The 22,403-nt window shown below is 51.5% G+C and overlaps 2 protein-coding genes across 3 annotated transcripts in view; one reads left to right on the top strand and one right to left on the bottom strand.

Moving 5' to 3' along the window:
* GON4L (gon-4 like) overlaps positions 1 to 19,473 on the top strand; it is a 51,759-nt gene extending 32,286 nt beyond the window's left edge. Inside the window, 20 exon segments of the mRNA XM_048511267.1 lie at positions 1,527 to 1,643; positions 2,877 to 2,990; positions 2,993 to 3,484; positions 3,486 to 3,846; positions 3,849 to 4,036; positions 4,038 to 4,157; positions 4,160 to 4,295; positions 4,298 to 4,461; positions 4,464 to 4,574; positions 5,141 to 5,423; positions 6,685 to 6,866; positions 7,809 to 8,006; positions 9,121 to 9,264; positions 10,114 to 10,257; positions 10,493 to 10,612; positions 13,031 to 13,144; positions 14,454 to 14,646; positions 16,306 to 17,104; positions 17,963 to 18,065; positions 18,954 to 19,473. Coding sequence (XP_048367224.1) covers positions 1,527 to 1,643; positions 2,877 to 2,990; positions 2,993 to 3,484; positions 3,486 to 3,846; positions 3,849 to 4,036; positions 4,038 to 4,157; positions 4,160 to 4,295; positions 4,298 to 4,461; positions 4,464 to 4,574; positions 5,141 to 5,423; positions 6,685 to 6,866; positions 7,809 to 8,006; positions 9,121 to 9,264; positions 10,114 to 10,257; positions 10,493 to 10,612; positions 13,031 to 13,144; positions 14,454 to 14,646; positions 16,306 to 17,104; positions 17,963 to 18,065; positions 18,954 to 19,103 — 4,233 coding nt within the window. The 3' untranslated portion in view covers positions 19,104 to 19,473.
* On the bottom strand, positions 19,350 to 22,156 carry MSTO1 (misato mitochondrial distribution and morphology regulator 1). 2 transcript variants are annotated; one of them, XM_048511327.1, is made up of 4 exons: positions 21,856 to 22,156; positions 20,730 to 20,834; positions 20,521 to 20,639; positions 19,350 to 19,890 (listed from the first exon to the last, which is right to left on the bottom strand). In XM_048511327.1, the coding sequence occupies exons 1-4, from the start codon at positions 22,104 to 22,106 to the stop codon at positions 19,658 to 19,660; spliced, it is 708 nt and encodes a 235-aa protein (XP_048367284.1). In that variant the 5' UTR covers positions 22,107 to 22,156; the 3' UTR covers positions 19,350 to 19,657. The 2 variants fall into 2 exon arrangements, with proteins under 2 accessions (XP_048367284.1, XP_048367294.1); XM_048511337.1 differs by having other exon boundaries at positions 20,521 to 20,636; positions 21,856 to 22,152.
* Between the last annotated feature and the right edge of the window lie 247 nt (positions 22,157 to 22,403).

Raw genomic sequence — 22,403 nt, 5'->3', positions numbered from 1 at the left:
TTTGATTTGAACAAACTGAAATTTTATTTGTATATTTTCTTTAGCTTAATGGTTACAAGAAATAATTTATCTCATGTGGTTGTGGTGGGTTTTCCGGGCTGTGTGGCCGTGGTCTGGTGGATCTTGTTCCTAACGATTCACCTGCATCTGTGGCTGGCATCTCCAGAGGTGCATCACAGTGGGAAGTCTGTTACACACTGTGAACAAGATCCACCAGACCAGTGATAGCGAACCTTTTTGAGACGAGTGCCCAAATTGCAACCCGAAACCCACTTATTTATCGCAAAGTGCCAACACAGCAATTTAACCTGAATACTGAGGTTTCAGTTTAGAAAAAACGGTGGGCTCCGAGGCATGTGTTACTCGGGAGTAAGCTTGGTGGTAGTTGGTGGCTTTGCTTTGAAGCAACCATGCAACTCTTCCAATGGGTGAATCATGACCCTAGGAGGGTTTACTCAGAAGCAAGCCCCATTGCTAGCAACCGAGCTTATTTCCAGGTAAAGAATGCAGCACTTTAATTCTTCGCATGAAAATCAGTGGGGTTTAACAGCACTTAACGGGGTTACTTACACAGCTTCCCCAAAACCAGGTCTTAGGTTTAATGCTAATAATCGAGCCCAGCAGCCCAGGCCAGCCTAGATGTGGGGGGGAGGGGGACTCTGTTTGCGCGTGCCCACAGAGAAGGCTCTGATTGCCACCTCTGGCACCCGTGCCATAGGTTCGCCACCACTGCAGCAGACCATGGCCACACAGCCCGGAAAGCCCACCACAACCAGTTGAATCCAGCCGTGAAAGCCTTCGACAATACAATTGATCTCATCTCTACAGTGAATCAAACAATCTAAGGCAATAACTTCTGAGGTGACTTTGACTTCGCATCAATCTACTCTCCCGCTCCATTATATATCTGTGACCACACATTAGAGTTTGTCCACCTTACTTCTGTCTCCCAATTCTTTGGGCAGTTTTGTACTTTATACAACACTAAGAAGGGTTCTGGTCAGAAATCTGCTTTCTGAGCTGTTAAGAAGAAGAAGAAGAAGAAGAAGAAGAAGAGTTTGGATTCATATCCCCCCTTTCTCTCCTGTAGGAGACTCAAAGGGGCTCACAATCTCCTTGCCCTTCCCCCCTCACCACAAACACCCTGTGAGGTAAGTGGGGCTGAGAGAGCTCCGAGAAGCTGTGACTAGTCCAAGGTCACCCAGCTGGCGTGTGTGGGAGTGTACAGGCTAATCTGAATTCCCCAGATAAGCCTCCACAGCTCAGGCGGCAGAGCTGGGAATCAAACCCGGTTCCTCCAGATTAGATACATGAGCTCTTAACCTCCTACGCCACTGCTGCTCCTTAACATCATACTGTTCTCTGTTTACTTCGGCCCCTCTCAGTTTTCCAGGGTGTCAACCTTTCACCAGGCTCTCTCATCCCCCTTTCACCCCTCGTCCTTCTACAGTTTTACCCTCCATTTCAAGAAACGCACACACATTTAAAATCGTCACAACCGCCTCCTTTCTCTTTTAAATCCCCAGTACTACAAGAAGACGAAGCAGATGCCCGTTCTGTTTCAGCTCTGTGAGGAGATTCAGCCCGGAGATTGGAAGCCTCCCGTCGAGAAAGAGGAACATCTCCTGCCTTCCTGGCTGAAGGTACCTCCTGTTCTTTTCATGCAGAAAGGTGTCCCCGGTGCCCAGAACGTTGCTGCCTGGCCTCCGTTCTGCATAGGGGTCTGCAACCTGCGGCTCTCCAGATGTTCATGGACTACAATTCCCATCAGCCCCTGCCAGCATGGCCAATTGGCCATGCTGGCAGGGGACAGATCCATGGAGTCATCTACAGGCCATGAACATCTGAGAGCCGTTGGCTGGAAGACCCTGTAGCCGGAAGGCTCCAAATGTATTCTTCCATTGTTTACCCAGTGGGACACACAAAGCTCCCTTTGCAGAGTCAGACTGTTGGTGTGTCTCATAAGCGTGGATTATTTTTTACTCTTTATTGATTCATGATTTTTTAAAATTTGCCATCAAGTCACAGCTGGCTTACAATGACCCTGCAGGGCTTCCGAGGCAAGAGTTACTGGGAGGCGGTTTGCCATTGCCTGCCTCCGTATCACACCCCGTCGTACAGTTCTCCCATCCAAATACTAGCCAGGGTCGACCCTGCTTTGCTTCTGAGATCTGACAAGATCAGGCTAGCCTGGGCTATCCAGGTCAAGGCATGTCATGTGTAGCCTGCCTTTATCACTGAAACTCCTGGCAGATTGGACAGTATGTGTGAGGCAATATCATCCTGAGCCAGCGTAATGTAGTAGTTAAGAGCAGGTGGGTTCTAATCTGAAGATTCCCCACTCCACCTGAGTGGCAGAGGCTTATCTGGTAAAGGAGCGTGTGTTTCCGCACTCCTGCATTCCTGCTGGGTGACCTTGGGCTAGTCACAGTTCTCTCAGAATGCTCTCAGCCCCACCTACCTCACAAAGTGTCTGCTGTGGGGAGGGGAAGGGAAGGAGTTTGTCAGCTACCTTGAGTCTCCTTACAGGAGAGGAGAAAGGTGGGGTATAAATCCAAACTCCTCCTCCTCCTCCTCCTCCTCCTTCTTCAACGGCTGTAACACCCAGTAAACAATGCAGTAGGTTTTGGGTGGCAGAAGGGTGAAAATCAAGCAGCAGTCTTATCCAGAACTGAAACAAAGCATAGATTTTTAAGCACAAAACATTAAATGTTGCTGAAATTACCTGGTAGGATGACTCGCTCATAGGCTGCTTTGAGTTTATGGAGAAACCTGCTGGTACAAATTTCAAATAAATACATTGGGATGTCTGCCTTTCCTTGGTGTGCGTGCGTGCGTGCATATAGGTTTATGTGTAACTCCTCTCTTCCACCTAGGCCAGCTTGCCATACATCCAAGAAGCGCTGGAGCAGCATTCCAAAGAAGCATCGTCTGATCTCTGCAGCTCCGATCCCAAACTCGGCCATGTGGGGAAAGAGAGTCCAATGCTTGAACCCAGTGGCGAGTGAAAGGAAAATATCACTCTGCACCGCATTAGCTAAAGGGGTTAGAACTTCGTCCTGAAGGGCGGCTTCCCCAGCCACTTCTACAAGCTAGGGTACGTGGGAAGTGACAGCGGCTTTACGGCCACATAAAACCCCTCCCCGTCCGGACTGGTGGCACCGGCAACTACATGAAAGTGTCTATGAAGCAGCCCCAGCCGGAAGCCTCTCCCAGCAAAATTGCAGCTCGCGTTCCCCGCTGGATCCAGCCGGCCCCGGTGGTCCAACCTCTGCCCAGGATCCAGCACGTGAGCCTGCAGCCGGCGGTGGCGAATGGGGGTGGATTCGAGATTCAGGGCATTTTCTCAGCTCCCCACTCTGGCGCCCGACCCTGCTTGGCTGCCACTGTGCCCCAGAACTTAATCTCGTCTGTGCCAGTCACCTTTCAGCCCAAAATGATGCTCCCGGTGCTGCCTGTGTCCAAAATCTGGGAAGCTCGAGTTCTCTCCAAGGAAGAACCAGGAAGAAGAAGGGCCCCAAACCCACCGCTCGGCTGCCCCCTCGGCTCCCGTCGTGTTCACTGTTCCGGCTGCTGCCGTGAAGACGGTCAGCATTGCCAACGGCTGCAGTGTGCTGCAGCCCTTGGCCACCGGCGCTGGGGGGGCTGCTCAGCCCATTCCCATCACGACCCTGCTAGTGAATCCCGCCCCCTTTCCCTGCCCGTTGAGCCAGCCGCTGGTGACTCCTCCGTCTCCTTCCTTGGTGATCCCTGCAAACTCCACCAGCTTTCCTGCTTCCGCGGCTTCCAAAGAAGCCGAATTTGTAAGCCCAGCCACCACAGGCAGTGAAAGCGGGTGCCCCGTTCCCCTGAACTCCAGAGCCCAGCGGAACCCTTGAGGCCAGTCCCTGTGCACAAGGAGCGGCTTGCTGAGGGAGGAATGTGGGGTCCAGCGCTATTAGTCTCTCTGAGGGTGGGGAATTAAGCGGTGGCTTCCATCCAGACTCCTGTGGAAGCGGGCAAGAGAAAGTTGCAGGGGAGCCCTGCTGAAGACCCTTCTCTCCCCTTTAAGTAAGCGCTTGGCCCGGACAGGAATGAAGAGCTGACTCTGAAAGAATTTTTGCTCAGCGCGGGAAGCGTCCGGTTCTTTGGGTGCAGAGACAAGATTGGAAATCCGGAGCTCTCAGTGGACGAGGGACTGATGCTAGGTCTTGGACAGGGGTTGGATGTGGAGCCCACCCCGGAGGGCAACACAGCGGCATGCACAGGAAGGAAAGCGAAAGATGAGCTGTTATTATATCTGAAGACTGGAATCCGCGACTCGTTGGAGCAGAAGGCGGTTCCCCTGAGAATGTATCCAGCGCGGCAGCTGCTCAGGCAGGGTCCGGCAGCCCCTCTGTGAAGCCGGAGGAGTCCTCTGGTGTGGGTAGCCACGCTGCAGAGGTGCCGGCTGGCCAGGAGAGCGGCAAGGCCGACGAAGGGCCGGTCCAGAGGAGGACGAGGAAGAGGACTTTGACGACTTCACGCAAGACGAGGAAGACGAAGAAATGTCATCGGCGTCGGAGGAATCGGTGCTGTCCGTGCCGGAGCTTCAGGTAAAGCCTTTTTGGTGTAGTGGTTAAGAGCAGGTGGGTTCTAATCTGGAGAACCGGGTTTGACCTTGGGCTATACGGATTCATGACGCAGGACTCTCTCAGCCCCACCTACCTCACAAGGTGTCTATTGTGGGGAGAGGAATGGAAGGTGTTTGTAAGCCCCTTTGAGTCTCCTTACAGGAGAGAAAAGGGGGGGATATAAATCCAGCTCCTCCCGAGTATTTCGAAGTTTTTTCCAGTGGGAAAATGATCCTCACCCCATGTTTCTGTGACCTCTTCTACCCTATCAAGACCACCTTAGCTTCTGAATGGTCTGGCGTAGTTTCTGACTGGCAGACCTAAGATCTCCTTGGGGTGTCCCAGCCCAAGCATGTTTCTCCCCTTCCAAGTGCTGTTCCTTTCCTGTGGATAATGGAGCCGCTTGGGCAGCGGCCTTAGCAGGCAGGAGGCTTCCAAACTGGGAGGAAGTGAAGGGTTTGCATCTGCTCCCCATCTGGTATCTTTTGTCTCGGGGGAAGAGGATGGGGAGCAGCTGTCAAAGAGCTTAAAGGTGTCTCGTTCTGAAGGAGACGATGGAGAAGCTGACGTGGCTGGCCTCGGAGAGACGCCTGAGCCAAGAGGGCGACTCGGAGGAGGAGAATTCGCAGGAGGAGAACTCTGAGCCGGAGGAAGAAGAGGAAGAGGAGGAAGAAGGGGAAGGGGAGAACCTGGAGAGCATGCAGAAGGAGGACGAAATGGGGCGGGCTTCAGGCTGAGGGCCTCGAGATGGGCAGGTAGATCGTCGTCTCTGCATACTAATGACCTGTGCGTTCCTGAGGCTGTCAGTGGAGCCAAGCAGGAACCCACCAGGTAAGGTTTTTTTTTTGGGGGAGTGGGGCAATAGCCCTGGAGCTTCACACCGCAGTGGAGCACCCCACATACCCATCAAGAATTGCAGCTCGCCCATTAGCGAAATCCAGTAGGGTTTTCAAGACAAGAGACGTTCAGAGGTGCCGTGCTGTCCCCTGCCTCTGCATAGTGACCCTGGACTCCCGTCCAAGTACTCACCTGGGCTGATGCTGCTTCGCTTCTGAGATCATAGAACCATAGAGTTGGAAGGGGCCATACAGGCTGTCTAGTCCAACCCGACGCTCAATCCATTTGTTAACCTGGAAGTTGCCTAGAGATGCCGGCATAAGGCGGAAGAGAGACTTGGGGAGCTGGGCATGTTTAGTCTGGAGAAGAGAAGGTTAAGAGGGGACATGATAGCCATGTGTAGATATTTGAAGGGATGTCATGTTGGTGAGGGAGCGAGCTTGTTTTCTGCGGCTGCAGAGACCAGGACCAGGAGTAATGGGTTGAAGGGAAAACTTCCTGACAGTAAGAGCTGTTCAACAGTGGAATGCACTACCATGGAGTGTGGTGGAGTCTCCTTGGGAGGTATTAAAAGAGAGGCTGGATGGCCATCTGTCAGGAGTGCTTTGACTGGGTGTTCCTGCAATGCAGGGGGTTGGGCTGGATGGCCTTTGGGGTCTCTTCCAACTATGCTTCTATATGAATATTTAGATAGAAAGAAAGAAAAAGAAAGAAAGAAAGAAAGAAAGAAAGAAAGAAAGAAAGAAAGAAAGAAAGAAAGAAAGAAAGAAAGAAAGAAAGAAAGAAAGAAAGAAAGAAAGAAAGAAAGAGATCAGCCTAAAGCCATGGTGGCGAACCTTTGGCACTCCAGATGTTATGGACTACAATTCCCATCAGCCCCTGCCAGCATGACCAATAGGCCATGCTGGCAGGGGCTGATGGGAATTGTAGTCCATAACATCTGGAGTGCCAAAGGTTCGCCACCACTGGCCTAAAGCATCCCTGATAATGTTTGTCCTGCCTCTGCTTGAAAACTGCCAGTGAGGAGGAGCTAAGCCACCTTGAGTCTCCTTACAGGAGAGAAAGGTGGGGTATAAGTCCAAACTCCTCCTCCTCCTCCTCCTCCTTCATGTGTTAAGTTAAATCAATAAAGGCTTGCACGTGCACTACTGAGTGTGTTCCAGTGGGGCTCCTTCCGCAGAGGGCTGTTACCCAGGCACAGGGTTTGGTGGCCACCTTTCCCATCTCCTGTGATTCTGCGGTTGTATTGTTGCAGGAGAGAGCGCCAAAGCTCCTGGGAAAAGCCGGAGCTCCCACAGAGCCCGAGCCAAGAGGGGCCGGGGCCGGGCCAGCAAAGACACCTCCAAGCTTCTGTTGCTGTACGACGAGAACATCCTGGAGAGGGACCCGCTGCGGGAGCAGAAGGACTTGGCTTTTGCCCAGGCATACCTGAGCAGGGTAAGGAGATGCCAAGCCAGAGCCTGCGCTCTTTTACTTGGGAAGGGAACGGAATCTTTGCTTGCTCCCAAGACTGTAGGGTAAAATGGGATCTTTGTGATACTGGGACGGGGTGACTTGTGTGAGCCAGCGTGGTGTAGTGGTTAAGAGCAGGTGGATTCTAATCTGGAGAACCGGGTTTGATTCCCTACTCCTCCACCTGAGTGGCAGAGGCTTATCTGGTGAACCCAGATGTGTTTCCGCCCTCCTACATTCCTGCTGGGTGACCCTGGGCTAGTCACAGTTCTCTTTGAACTCGCCCAGCCCCATGTACCCCCCAAGGTGTCTGTTGTGGGGAGAGGAAGGGAAAGGAGCTTGTAATCCACCTTGAGTTTCCTGATGTCCCTCTCCTCTTGAAACCCTTCCCTCCCCAAACTTCCCCCTCACATTTCCAGGAATTTCCTTGCTCGGAGTTGACAACCCTACTGATCACTGACCGCAGCCGCCTTCCAACCTTGCATGCAGGAAGCTGCATCGTGCCCTGGCTTTCTGCACGTGCATGCTAGCAACGATTCTTTCCAAAAAGGAGGCAAAGAAATGGCAGCCCTGCCCTGCCTCCAGATCATACAGGAGTCCTCCGGCTTAGAGTTTGTTAATGGGATAGGTCAGGGGTTTGCAACCTGTGGCTCTCCAGATGTTCATGAACTACAATTCCCATCAGCCCCTGCCACCATGGCCCAATTGGGGCTGATGGGAATTGTAGTTCATGAACATCTGGAGAGCCGCAGGTTGCAGACCCCTGGGATAGGTCTTCCGAGGCTCGGTCTCAGAGGTCTTGACCATGATCTTTGCCTATGCCCAGATGCTGTTGATCGTTACATGCTGCACCGTTGCACAGCCAGTCCTGACCACAGCTGAATTTGGAGCTCATTTTCTGACAATAGCTCATTTATTGTTTTGCAGGTCCGTGAGGCCTTGAGGCACGTGCCGGTCAAGTACGAGGAGTTCCTGCGTGTCATTTATGAGTTTGAGAGTAACGCTCACAAGCAGACGGCCGTGGACCTCTACGCCCACCTGCGCAGCATCCTGCGGGAGTGGCCGCAGCTGCTCACTGACTTCGCCGCCTTTCTGCTGCCTGAGCAAGCTTTAGAGTGCGGGCTGGTATGTAGGTGTGAGGGGGAAGAGGCACGTGTGAGTGTGGGCTGGTGGGATTGCTCTAGAAGCCATCTTCTGGGCTGTGATTTAGCATCACAGCCACGGCAGAGTGTGGTCTCTGTGTTTAACACATGTAGTTTCAGAGGGCAACCGTATTGGTCTGCAATAGAACAGAGAAATTTCAAGTAGGGTGTAGGATACCTGTGAAGTCATATTTTTTTCCTGGATCCTGATAGTGGCGCATGCACACATACAAATTGTTTTCAGATTACAGAAACACTCCCCCCTGCCCCAGATTTTCAGACCTCAGCAGGTTAGAATCATAGAGTTGGAAGAGACCCCAAGGGCCATCAAGTCCAATCCCCTGCAATGCAGGAACACACTATCAAAGCACTCCTGTCAAACGGCCATCCAGCCTTTGTTTAAAAACCTCCAAAGAAGGAGACTCCACCACACTCCGAGGTAGTGCATTCCGCTGTCGAACAGGCCTGACAGTCAGGAAGTTTTTCCTGATGTTCAGGTGGAATCTCTTTTCCTTCACCTTGAACCCATGACTCCTGGTCCTTGTCTCTGGAGCTGCAGAAAACAAGCTTGCTCCCTCACCGACATGACATCCCTTCAAGCACCTAAACATGGCTATCATGTCACCTCTTAACCTTCTCTTCACCAAACTAAACATGCCCAGCTCCTTAAGTCTCTCCTTGTAGGGCATGGACTCCAGATCTTTTACCATTTTGGTTGCCCTCCTCAGGACCCGTTCCAGCTTGTAAAATGTCCTTCTTGAGGCTTTGAATCAGTGGTTGAGCAACTGATTCACAATCAGATGATTTCAGTGATGCTGACATGTTGGTCTATAGTAGAACAGCCAGATCTGAGTCCACGAGCAGTACTAGCCCGGTTCTTCACAAGCGGAAAGCCCGGCTAACGCTTTTCAAGAAATGAAGCTATGCAAGCTTGGGCTGCCATTCCTGTAATCATCACCCCTGATACCTTTTAGCCATGGAGGCAACCTGTGTGCTTCTTGCTCTGCCCCAAACCAAAACCGGAGTTGGTTGATGCTGGTGATAATTTGCCTAGCCTGTGCACAAGGTCGACATTCCTCCACTTTCTTCCCGGGCAGTTTGAAGAGCAGCAGGCTTTTGAGAAAAGCCGGAAGTTCCTGCGGCAGCTGGAAATCTGCTTCGCTGAAAACCCCTCCCACCACCAGAAGATCATCAAAGTGCTGCAGGGCTGTGCCGAGTCTTTGCCCCAGGAGATCGTGGAGGTGAGGGCTCCCTAGCAGGTGCCAGGTGCCCAGAGGTAACCCTTGTCCAGTCTGCTCCACACATCTCTTTCAGGCATCGGATCCTGGGCCCTGGTGGGTTTGAGCTGCACGCTTTATTATTTTATTTTAGAAGAAGAGTTTGGATTTATATCTCCCTTTCTCTCCTATAGGAGACTCAAAGGGGCTTACAATCTCCTTGCCCTTCCCCCCTCACAACAAACACCCTGTGAGGTTAGTGGGGCTGAGAGAGCTCCGGAAAGCTGTGACTAGCCCAAGGTCACTCAGCTGTCATGTGTGAGAGTGCACAGGCTAATCTGAATTCCCCAGATAAGCCTCCACAGCTCACGCAGCAGAGCTGGGAATCAAACCCGGTTCCTCCAGATCAGAGTGCACCTGCTCTTAGCCACTATGCCACTGCTGCTCTTATATTCACATTTATATCCTGCCCTCCCCAACAGGGCTCAGGGTGGCGAACAGCATAATAATCAAAACAATAATCAATCAACATAATAAATGTTTAAAAAAAACACATAGTTGGCTACACACACACACCCCGCCACGGCGCCCACGGGAGGCCAACGGTGATAGCAGGACAGGCTGGCTGGCTAGATGGAAACGCCTGGCGGAAAAGCTCCATCTTGCAGGCCCTTCAGAAACCACTCGAGTCCCACAGGGCCCTGATCTCGCTAGGGAGCTTATTCCATCAGGTAGGGTCCAGGGCTTTTACATCCCTGGACCTTGTGGAAGCCAGTCGGACATCCTTTGGGCTCTTATGGAAGAGTGAAAAAGCACGTTGATCAAATCAAGCGCTAAACCTTTCCTTCCTCCCCCCCCCCAAAAAACGTCCAGCTCAAGAACCAGATGTGGCAGCTGTTGAAAGGGCACGACCACCTGCAGGACGAATTCTCAGTCTTCTTCGATCACTTGCGCCCATCAGCCAGCCGCATGGGAGACTTCGAGGAGGTCAGCTGGACGGAGGAGAAAGAGTATGAGGTAGGATCCTTTTGCCCCTGTCGCCCCCTCCCTCCCTGGGCTCGTGCGGGAGGCTAGTCGTCAGCAGCTGCAGACACCTCTTGGGTAGGGAGAAACATCTCCAGCTTTTGGTCGCACGATGGGTGGTTTTGAGTGGCAGGAATCCCCTCAAGACAGTGGGCTGTCCCCACGAGAGAACTTGTGCAGCTGGACCGGAAGGACTGTGGGGTTAACACAGCTTCCGCACTTCTTCCAGTTGGATGGATTTGAAGAGGTGTCGTTGCCGGACGTGGAAGAGGATGAGGAACCCCCCAAAACCCATGCCTCCTCCAAAAATAAGAAGCGGAAGGAGCTCGGCGGGCAGAACCCCGACAAGGTGACTAGCCCTTCGCCAAACTTGGTAGCAGGCTCGCAAGTCTAGACCCCAACCTTTTTTGATCCTGTGTGCACCTTCGAAATTCTGTCACAAAATGGCTGCCACAGGAGGCGGAGCCAACAGCAAAATATCAAGGTTGGAGATCCGGCATAACTCTTAATAGTAACTCGCCATGTATTTGGCAGAAATGTTGCCTGAAGGGACATCTTGTTTAAACTTATTTTCTTGCAGACACACAACTTACTATAAATCATGCAGTGAAGATCCTTGAGTATTGGCAACAGCTGCTGCTGAAGCAAAGAGTTTTTGTATCTGCACAGCTAATCAGATCTCTAGTGATCAATCGGAAACCCTGTGATCAATCGGAAACCCTGTGGGCAAAAGACCCACCTGGCCCCACCTACTTTCTAAAAACACCTGGCAGGCACTAGGAAAGGTGTCAGTGGGCACCATGTTGAAGACCCCTGTCCTAGACCTTGAAAATCTCCACTTTAGTTGTTTAAACTCAAGTTTCAGAGCCTTAAGGTTATGAATACAGGTTGGAAAGTTTGTGGTCTTCTTTCCACACACCAGAGGCATGTGTCCAAAGAATATTAGGGTTATGGCCATGCTAGAACTGGACACATACACAAGGTGGTGTTTTAATGCACCACAAGAAATGGGAAATGCAAAGGAAAAGAGAGTTGCGTTGGTAGCATGGAATCACTAACAACCACACTGCACTAGGGACCCAGTCTCCCCGTATGCTAGCCCATGGGGGCTGTGATTAACAGTGGTGCTTATTCCTTCCAGACTCTGAAGTGGTCTTTTAAAACCATGTACCCTTGTGGCCATCGCCACATCTGCTGGCAGTGAAATCACATTTCAGTCAGTCCACCATTATCCATGCTCATACTGAGAGCAAAGCGGAATTGGGGGGAAGAATTAGGACTAATAAAAGGAAACACTTCTTCACGCAACGTGTGATTGGTGTTTGGAATATGCTGCCGCAGGAGGTGGTGATGGCCACTAACCTGGATAGCTTTAAAAGGGGCTTGGACAGATTTATGGAGGAGAAGTCGATTTATGGCTACCAATCTTGATCCTCCTTGATCTGAGATTGCAAATGTCTTAATAGACCAGGTGCTCGGGAGCAGCAGCTGCAGAAGGCCATTGCTTTCACATCCTGTATGTGAGCTCCCAAAGGCACCTGGTGGGCCACTGCGAGTAGCAGAGAGCTGGGCTAGATGGACTCTGGTCTGATCCAGCTGGCTTGTTCTTATGTTCTTATGTTCTAATTTCCCCTGCTTTTTGTAGCGTGTGCCAGCGGCCAGCCTCCCTGCCCGGTCTCACAGAGACAAGGACTTTTGTGCAAAGAAAGGAGGCAGGCTTGGGGTGTCCGTCGCAGTGTGAAGCACGCAGGCTTTTATGGACATCCCAGGGCAAAGAATCGGGCAACATAAACAAAGAGGGACTTTCCTTATAGTTTTTTCCTCCAGCGGGGAGGGGAGTTTCCTGTTTGGCCCTCTGCACAGTAGCACATCATAGAATCATGGGAGTTGGAAGAGACCCCAAGGGCCATCAAGTCCTGCGGTCTCCGGATTAGTTGTGATTTCGTCCAGGCTTTATCGACTCTCTTCTTTTCCTGGGGTGTTAGTCAATATTTTCAACCCCCACCTAGGACCACAACATATTCGTGTCGTCTTTCCCAGACTGTGGTTTCTACTGCTTTCTTTTATCACCACTCCGTCTGCAAAGTCAGTGAAGGGGAGCTCACCCCCTCCCTTGGCAGCTGATTGCACCGATGAACGACTCTCACTGTGAAAACTTTTTTCCTAATATTCAGTTGGAATCTTTCTCCCCGTAATGTATACCCATTTTGGGAAGTCTTATCCTTATCCTTATCCTGCCCCAGAGGAGGGGCAGGGAGCTGCCATCAGGAACAGCTCCCTGCCCGTCCTCTGACAGCCTTTCAGATATATCAAGAGAGCAATTGTGTCCCCTCTCAACTTCCTCTTCTCCCGACTGAACGTTCCCGAGTCCCTCGGCTTTTCCTCACAGAGCTTGGTCTCCAGGCTTGTAGAAGGCCCTGAGTTTCAGTGTCAACACCTAGGGACCATCGCTGGCAGTAGGAAATAGATTTTCTGCCTGAGATCCCAGAGAACAGCTCTGGATCAGAGGCAGCAGTATTGAACTAAATGGGCCACAGGTCTATGTATTATGTATTAAGCGATATTCTCCTTGGTGCTGGGTTTGGCCAAGGCATCTTTTTCTGCAGAGCTGTCCCTCAATGGCTGTCCCGCCCCTCTTCAAGGTGCCTAGTTTTGCAGGCTTTAAAGGTGCAGAAGTCAGACTTTCCACTAGGGGGTGGCATCCCCTTCAAAGATCCCGCCCCCCCCCAGCAGGTCCGCTCATCTCTGCTTTGCCATGCTGTTTCAGGAGGCGGAGTGGGCAGAGGGGGCGAAGGAATGCTCCTGCGCCTGCCACGAGGGGAACAGCGACACGAGGCTGAAGAGGAGCAAGCGGAAGAGCTGTAGCCACTGCAGCAGCAAGGTCAGTGAATGGGCCACCCTCAGAGGGCCCTCCGTGGGCAAATGTCTTCCTTGCAGGGCAAGGGAGTGGATACTGTGAAGATTTGCAGAGGATTCTGGGGGTTCTACTTAAAATGGTAGGTCCCTCTGAGCTCAGTTTTGCATACCTGAAGAAGCAACGGCTGTTGTGTGCCAGGCCCAGGGCTAAGCATGGAACTCTGTAGGGATCGGTTTTCTCTGTTCTTGGTTTCCGATTTATCCTTCCATGATGAGTAAGTGAGCTAGAGCTGAAATACTTTAAGCAGCGGCTTTCAGCCCGCGTGGCTTGAGGCACCTGGCTGTTTCTGGAGATTGTGGGGGAGGCGGTTGCTGGAGCTTTCCGAGGAGCAGGTTGGAACTTTTGTGTGCAAGCTGCCTGCAGAAGTGGACTCCAGCTTCCTCTGGAACTGCAGCTGCAGAAACAGAGTTATGTTTTTTAGGGCCCACGCTCAGTCCAAGCAGATCTGGCTGCTGTTAGGTAGGGGCGCCACAAATGGAGTCAAGAACGTGTTCCAGAATATTTTGCATCATGCTGGGACTCTGCAGCAGATAAGTCACAGAATGATAGAATCATAGAGATGGAAGAGACCCCAAGGGCTGAAGTCCAACCCCTGTGATGCAGGAACACACAATCATATCACTGCTGACAGATGGCCATGCAGTCTTTCTTTAAAAACCTCCGAAGAAGGAGACTCCACCACACTCTGAGGCAGCGTATTCCACTGTCGAACAGCCCTGACAATCAGGAAGTTTTTCCTGATGTTTAGGTGGAATTTCTTTTCCTTCCCCTTGAACCCATTACTCAAGCCTTTAGAACTCTGCACAAAACTAATCTAAATTCGGCAACGAGGCTGAATGGATTCTGCAATCTGCACCTGCCAGGTAAATTAATACACCTGTCTCCTTCATTGTACACCCCCTACTATGAGAATTTTATGACTCTGCAAAGCTTTCTCAGCTTCCGACATAAGTGAGAAGCAGAGGTAGTTTGTCATTGCCTCCCTTTGCAGAGCCTTCTTGGTGGTCTTCCATCCACATAACAACCCTGCTTAGCTTCCAAGATCTGACAAGGTTCAGGTAATCAATGCTGTTTTCCTTCACAAATAAACAGTATTAAAAAAATTAATACTGCTAGCGACAGTGTAGGCTATTTGTGTCTGGGGTCATGTTTTGATAGACCTTTGATAGAATTTTGGATGAAAAACTTGCAAATGTTGGAATAATTTTGGAAGAGGCTTGGAGTGGTGGGAAGCGAGCTGAACTGCTTCTAAAGAGCCCCTCTCGGTCTACAGGCTGGAGACAGCAAATCTTGCAAGCAGAAGGATGCCCAGGAGCCTACGGACAGCCTTGCCCCGCGAGAACTGAGCCCCCGCCCTGAAGGGAAGGAACTTGCAGAGGAAAACCTGGATCATAGAGATGACGGGGAGGCTCCCCAGAGCAGGATGAAGACAACTGCCAGGAAGATGGACTCTGCCATTGCAATGGGTGTGTTGGGGCGAAGGGCTGGGGAGGCGATTGCACGTGGCATGCTTGTGCATGGTGGGAAGCGAGCTGGGTCACGTGGCCAATTGGCCATGCTGGCAGGGGCTAATGGGTTGCAGACCCCTGGTTTAGGGGGATCCTTACAAAATTCTAGGGGCAAACAGCCTTGCATTTAAGTGGAGGAAAGAGGTGCAGTCTAAATCTGAGGGAAAAGCACACAGCAAAGTTCCAATGTGGGCTGGATCTCTACAGCATGCAGTGTAGAAAACCTCCCCAAAATATACTTAATTTTATCTGAGCACAAAACTCTTTAATCTCATTATCTCTCGGTATTCAATCTACTGAGATTAGTGGTAGATGTGTTGGTTTTAGGACTGGGGAAAGTGAGATTCAGTAAGCCAGTCACTCCTGAAAACCTGACCTACCTCACAGGGTTGTTTTCAGAATAAAAGGGAAGAAGGGAGAACTCTGTAGGCCATCTTTTGCCCCTTGAAGGAAAAGAAATGTCAATATGTGATTGTCAACACCCATGAATCCCAGGAGTGTGTTTTGATTTGGTGTCTGCTGTATTTTCAGAATCCAGTTTGTAAGTTAATTGCTGGGAGAGATTGGTGGAGCTTTGGTATCTAGTGTAAGATGCTGAGTAGTCTGCCCATGTGGTGTTCTCAAGGGCTAAGGTCGTCCTGCTTGAACGCCCAGGTGATCTTAGATCCATCATAGTAGCTCCATCTGCCTGAGGACATCAAGGGTTAAAATCCCTTGGCAAGGAATAATTTTTAGATTTCCTTCACCTGCAAAATTTGAACTTATACCACACCTTTCTCTCCTGTAAAGAGACTCAAGGTGGCTTACAAACTCCTTTTCCCTTCCTTTCCTCTCCTTATAACAGGCACCTTGTGAGGTAGGTGGGACTGAGAGAGTTCGACGAGAACTGGGACTGGCCCAAGGTCACCCAGTAGACTTCATGTGGAGGAGTGGGAAATCAAATTCGGTTCATCAGATTAGAGTCCACTTCTCTTAACCATTACACCACACTGCCTCTTCATCACCACATCATGTCCCCAACTTGCATTCCTGTGTTGAAAAGATTCATGTGAATCACGTTCCTCCCTTTTCCTGACCTCTCCATTTGAGTCCAGCTTTCTAGTGTTAAAGCTCCCTTTGTTGGATATAAGCTGTCATGGAGATGCCCAAGCCCTTCTACCCCATGGGGTAGGGGGAGATACAGAAGATGATGAAAAATTTGGATTTATAGCCCCCCTTTCTCTCCTGTAAGGAGACTCAAAGGGGCTTACAATCTCCTCCCCCCCCCCCCCACAAACACCCTGTCAGGTGGGTGGGGCTGAGCTGCGAAGGACTGTGAGTAGCCCAAGTTCACCCAGCTGGCATGTGTTGGAGTGCACAAGCTAATCTGGTTCCCCAGATAAGCCTCCACAGCTTAAGTGGCAGAGCGGGGAATCAAACCCGGTTCTCCAGATTAGAGTGCACCTGCTGTTAATCACTATACCACACCGGCTCTCTGATCTCCATTCTCACTAGTATCTGACAAAGGAAGTTTTGACTTCTGAAAGCTGGAAATCTTGTTGGTCTCAAACTGGACTTGATTCTAACAGTTCTACTGCAGAGCAACAGCTATCCTCTGAAACGATCTTCCTTCTACAGGTTCCCGTGTGGATGGGAAGCTCCCGTCCTGCAGAGAGGTCTCATTAGAGGGGGGCGGGCTCCTGGCCAGCAGGGCCGGAGAACCGTGCGCTCTGCAGGGACCCCATTGCCCCAAGAAGGCACCCTCAGCTGATGCCGCAGCGTCGGCAACTCCCTCATTCTATTCGACACAGGCGCAAAAGACTGTCGCTCCGAAACAGCGAGCCAAAGGTGGCTCTTGCCCCACGGGTGGGGAGAGCGAGGCCGGACGAGGCCTGAGGAGCGTGGAGGCTTCCCGTGGGCTTGGCAAAGATACCTCAGGGCCTGAGGCTTCTGCAGGGACAGCCGGTAAGGGCCCCTGTCCTCTTTCGGCAAAGGGTTTGCCTCAGAACCTTGCTGTTCAGCCCAGCCTATCAGAGGAGCCCACTGCTGTTATCTTGAAGGAAACGGAGGGGGCAAAATTGGCTGCTTCTGCAGACACAAAAATGAAAGAACAGGAAATAGAGAGGTCACCTCCCAAAGACCCTGGGCCGAAGGCAGGAGCGGGAAAGAACTGTAGCTTGCTGGCTCGCACAGAACCCTCTAGCGCTTGCCTCCCACGACCTCCAGCCGGCGATCAAAAGGTGAAGGCCGCAGGGGCGTTGGCTGCAAGTGACAGTTTGCAAGAGCCACAGCCATCGGGGGCAGGCACCGAGCGTACTTTGCCCCGTCCGCCCAGGCCGAGGGGGGAGGAGCTGCAGCAGAGAGCGACGGAAGCCATGGTCTGCGCCAAGAACATCAAGGTCAGCTCTACGGGGGAGAAGGTCGTCCTGTGGACCAGGTAGGTGCTGAGGCGTGAACCGCAAGGCTGGAGAAAACAGTGTAGTTTTGGGCAGGGGGGGATCTTATTCACAGGGACCGCAGCAGGCAGGAAGGTCTGCAATGGGACAAAAAAGCTGTACCTGCCTGCCGGTAAGGGCCCCATCCTGGTGGGACTGTATTGACATGTGCCTTACCCTGAGTCAGGTCATCAGTCCATTCACGACGCCCAAGGAGCGTGGAGGCTTCCCACAGGCTAAACAGTCTTCTCTGTTTCAACTGGCAGTGGCTTTTCAGGGTCTCACGCCTGAGGGGATTGAACCTGGGGCCTTCTGCGGGCCAAGCAGACAGTGGGGATCGAACCTGGAATCGTCTGCGTACCAAGCAGATGCCTTACCATTGAGCCACTGCCTCAGCCTGTGGAGCGCCTTAATGAATCATGGAAGAGTTGGAAGAGACCACAAGGCCATCAAGTCCAACCCCCTGCCATGCAGGAACACACAATCAAAAGCACTCCCATTGAGATCCGTTCAATCAAGTCTGCTTGCCCACACTGAGGATTAGGGAGCACATACACAGATAGGAGAACGCTACAATGGCAGGTTCCAAAGGAGTGGATGGGATGAGTAGGGGAAGAGTGATGGAAGAGGGGCTTTTTGAGGAGGGCAGGAGGTCAGCAGCTTTGTCAGTTGCAATGCAGACCATGAGAGTGGATAGCGCTGGTCAGTGGCCCCATTCTGGTGGGACTGTATTGACATGTGCCTTACACTGAGTAAAGGGCCGGAATGCTTCTCACTGCGATCGCTGGTCAGTAGCATCATGACAGCTGGCCCAGGGATCTGCTTTGCTTTTTTCTAGAACGGGGGGGTTTCTCTTGCAGGGAAGCTGACCGCGTCATCCTGACCACCTGCCAAGAACGAGGCGCTCAAGAAGACACGTTCCGGGCCATCTCGCAGCAGCTACGCAACAAAACGGCTGAGGATGTGAGTCTTTCGGGGAAACAAAACGGCTGGGAAGGGAAAGGCTCCCACTTTAACTGGAGAGCAGGGCTCAGGGTTCGTGCTTCTTGCTTTCCAGTGGAGTGCCACCCCCACCCCCCAAGCTTTGGGCCATGTAGTTGCTTGGCCCACCACTTGAACTGAGCACTGGTTGAAGGACTCTCAGGGCCAGAAGGGAGAGAATGGACTGGCTGCGGAGGTTTTAACAAGGATGAGGTTATTCTCAGAAAGCATCGCTGAGAGGTGGGTGAGAGGTGGGTGGGATGTGGCCAAGAAGTAATAAGATTTTGGAAAAAAGTGTGCTGAGCTATAGTTATTTTCACATTTACTGCCATGGCCTTCCTTCTTTAGTCAAAGATATCCAGAGATCCCATTCCCCTTGCTATTGATGTTATGATGGTTGGGTCTTTTAATTCTGTCTGAGTAGGAGCAGACTGAACATGTATCCCCATTAAGATTGCATACCTGGCGACAGGTGGGAGGGTTGGGTGCTGGGAAATTGTGGAGGGGGGCATCACAGTGGTTGCGCCACTACTGTGTGAAAAAGCAGAAGTGATTTAAAGGAGCCCTAGGATTTGCCGGCAACTCTGTGGCTTTACCGAAGTTTCTGGTACTTCCTAGAGTTACTTTACATCGCTTCCAAGTTATCCGTGGGAGTTACTTGGGGATGCAAACAACTTCTGTGGTGAATTTGAGAAGGAGTGGCTTGGGGCAGGTGGTGCACTTATCCAGTCTCCTTCCGAGGCTTACAAGACACAGGACATTTACAATTATTCTAATTATTTTGGGAAACTCAGCTCAGCAAAGCCATAGAATTGATGGAATCTCTCTCTGGTTCTTCTGGACCTTTAACCTGTGCCCTTCTTCCCTCAGGTGGCCCACCGGTTCAGGGAGCTGATGGCATTGTTTCACACGGCCTGTGATGTCAGCTCGGACGATGAAGATGATGGTGCCAGCACTGGCAACACTGACCAGCTCTCGGACAAAGATCCCGCTCTGTCTGAAGAAGAGCAGGAGGCATGAAGGCCACAGAAACTGTGTTCTTGCCCCTGACTGTGGCTTTGAGGAGGGGACGAGGTATCTTGTTCACTGCAGTGCTCTGCTCTGGGGACAACAGTGAGTTCGTCCACCCCTCCGTGCTGCAACTTGGTGAGAATACCGGCTGCTGCCCGCCCCACGCCCAAATATCCAGCAGGAGCTGACTTTGAAGAACTGTTGCTCGGGAAAAGGGGGTTTGCTGTGCAGTGGAAATAGACAGGGCTGCACTTGTTCTTGGACAATACGTGATGTAAATATTTTAATAGTAGGAATGGTGTACAGTCTTTCCTGTGCCTCTTCTGTATGAATATTTATTGTGCAGTTTAATATTAATGAATAAAGCCATTCGTTTGGAGTAGATGGATCAGCTTCCCTCTGTTCCTAGCACCAATCAGCAAGGTTCCGGAGTGGAAGGCATGTGGGTGTGGAGTGTCCTTGTGAACCACCCGTATCGCAGCATGAAACAGAAGGGCAGTTAAGAGGCACACCAGCTCGATTTATTTACAGTCTTCCCAGAGGCCTCCTCGCACAAGGGACAGTCAGTCCTCTTCGTCCCCCGATTCTTCTTCCACTCCACTCTCTCTGTAACAGTGGGACAATGTCCTCAGCTGCTCCAAGGCCTCTTGGAAGTCATCGAGCTCAACTCCCACAGAAAAGAAGCTTGCCCAGCGCCGGACGTCCAACTGGTGCAGTTCTTTGTAAAAAGCGCCAAGGGTTCTGTGCAGAAGAGCGGAAGACTGCAGGGCACTGATGACGGGAATGCTTTCAACAGCTGGAGGGTGGAAAGAGAAAGGGATTGAGGCCTGGGCTGCAGGAGCGATGCTTCACCTGGCGGAGCACCACAGAGGAAAAAGCTCTCTGCCCTGGTTGGGTCTCAAACAGGGCTATGCCTTGTGCAGAGCTGCTAGCCCTTTGCTTCGTGGCAAGTGGGGATTTGCCCCAGCTATCCCTCGGCAATTCCATGTGGGCGTGATAGGGAAGATGATAAGTCAGTATTATTTATCAGGGCAGGAGCTTGCACCCCAAACTCAGTGAAACACAGTTGATCCCACTTGTGGCCCCCTGGTTATAACAAGTGAATTCCCCCATTGGTGGTCTTTCCATATCACCAGTTATTATTCCAAAACAGGATATCAATTGATTGGCTGAAAACTACCCCTGCTCTATTAATTGGGTGGCCTTCTGAATGAAATGGACAGGAAGGCCGATGCTGCAGATGCCCCCCACCCCGCTTGTCCTCTGCATCGCAGCTGACCTTGTTCATTGCCCAATGCTTCAGGGGCCCCTTCACACCCCAAATTCTAAATGGCAGCAGTTGCAGCACACCTTGCTTGGACACCTTGCTTGGCCATTCTGTCCCAATGTCGGCTCTCATACCCACACCCGCCCCTTGGCTCCTTACTTGTTGAGGCCCTTGTAGGTGCGGCCAAGAGGAATCCTCGCTTGTCCAACAGAGGGGAGAAGAACTGGGGATAGGGGGCCCGCAGCTGGCAACCTTCCTGTAGCAGGTGCAGGGTGCTGCTGCACAAAAACAGCTGGCGTTACCGGCAAGAGCAGGGGTCAACCTGCTCCCTTGCTCCCCCCCCCCCACAAGTGGTGAGTTTCACTCACCTGAGGGTGGTGGGGGACGTTGTGTACAAGTAGCGGGCCAGGACCTCCTCTCCTGTCTCGCACATGTGGAGGACAGACTTGGGCTCACAGCCTGGAGGGGGTTTGCTTTGAGAGACACAAGAAGGGCTTGGCTGATAAGGGCATGGAAACGCTCCTCTTGAAGCTACGACTCCCCAAGTGGTTTTGCAGTCTCTCGGGTGACCCCGGTCTCTCTGAACAGACCCAAGGAAGAACAAATACCATCCCAACCTGGGCTTTGGATCTGTTTCAAATGGCAGGCAGACTATGTGCCCAACCGATCATAGTGACTGGCAGCAGTGACCTCCTTTGCAAGCTTTTGTTCTCTCCTAGGAGCTGAAAAGGGTTGTGCAAGTCAAACTCTTTTTGGAGTGCGTGGCTTGAGGGTAAATGTCACCAGAAAAGACTGGTCTCCTGTTAAAGGTGTATGGGGATAATAGAAAAAGAGTTTGGATTTATACACACACACCCCTTCTTTCCTATAAGGAGACTCAAAGGGGAATACAATCTACTTTGCCTTCCAACCCCCTCCCATAACAAACACCCTGTGAGGTGGGTGGGGCTGAGAGAGCTCCAAAAAGCGGTGACTAGCCCAAAGTCACTCAGCTGGCGTGTGTGGGAGTGCACGAGCTAATCTTAGTTCCCCAGAGAAGCCTCCACAGCTCCAGTGGCAGAGCGGGGAATTAAACCTGGTTCTCCAGATTAGACTCCACCTGCTCTTAACTACTACGCCACTGCTGTTCCTCTTCGTTTAGCTTTCTTTTTGACATGCTGGTTTCCCTATCAGGAAGTATCATGAGTGTCCTTCATGTGACACCCCACTCCACCTTCATTCTGCAGCGGTACAATCCAGATACAGGGTGACTTATTTCAGTGAAGACTAGGTCAGATTATGAGATGGTTTCTCCAGTGTTCTACTGGTAGTGACCAGTCCTAACTTCTCCTTACAGCTAAAATCAGTTTGCCTTTAAGCCAGCTCCTTCTGCTGCCACAGTTCCACCGAGGCAGAGGAACCACAGCAGCAAGAATAAACCCTCCAGACCCCGCGAAGCTGATCCAGACAGAGACTCAGAAATGCAAAACTCAGCAGCTTGTCTCAGTTTCCTACCTGACCAGGCGTTCTTTGGCAATTCCCCGCAGCACAACAGACTGGGCAAAACAGCAGCTGTCTCCTTGCTTGCCACAAGAAGATAGCGGGCTCCAGGGCAGGCCTGACTGGTGGGTACACAAAGCATCAGGGAGGGACTGTGATGGGGCCATGGGAAAGGGTGTTGCAGCAACTGCAGTTACAACCTGGCAAAGAAATGGGAATAAGGGACTTACTGGGTTTCTTTGAGGGATATGATTGACATATGACATTTACCCAGAGAGAAAGGATTGGAAAAGATCGGACTCTCCAACACCCATATCAGTCAGAGCTGTAAGCATGATGCAAAATCAAACTGCCTCAAGAGGAAATGTTGTTTTGGTCAAAACATGGTAAGTGACGCTCTACAACCGAGGAAAAATGTCTTCTCCAATGGCCCATAGTTGAGAAACCAGAATTATTTGGAGGGGAAGGTGAATAGCAAAACCCATCCCCCACCTTGGCCATCTGGCTCCTCTCCTTACAGATGAATTCCATGCAACAGCCGTTCCATCTGTCTGCTCAGAAAG

Source organism: Sphaerodactylus townsendi, linkage group LG01, assembly GCF_021028975.2.
Source record: "Sphaerodactylus townsendi isolate TG3544 linkage group LG01, MPM_Stown_v2.3, whole genome shotgun sequence".
Lineage (NCBI taxonomy): Eukaryota > Metazoa > Chordata > Lepidosauria > Squamata > Sphaerodactylidae > Sphaerodactylus > Sphaerodactylus townsendi.
The sequence above is the reverse complement of the archived record's forward strand: the minus strand, read 5'-3'. Positions and strand labels throughout refer to the sequence as shown.

What these genes read in the sequence shown, in the direction of transcription:
- MSTO1 (XM_048511327.1), bottom strand. Translation starts at nt 22,106, where the DNA reads ATGTCATATGTCAATCATATCCCTCAAAGAAACCCAGTAAGTCCCTTA. An exon ending in GCCAAAGAACGCCTGGTCAG is followed by an intron (nt 20,835 to 21,855) that starts GTAGGAAACTGA and finishes TGTCTCTCAAAG; the next exon opens with CAAACCCCCTCCAGGCTGTG. An exon ending in ACGTCCCCCACCACCCTCAG is followed by an intron (nt 20,640 to 20,729) that starts GTGAGTGAAACT and finishes GTTTTTGTGCAG; the next exon opens with CAGCACCCTGCACCTGCTAC.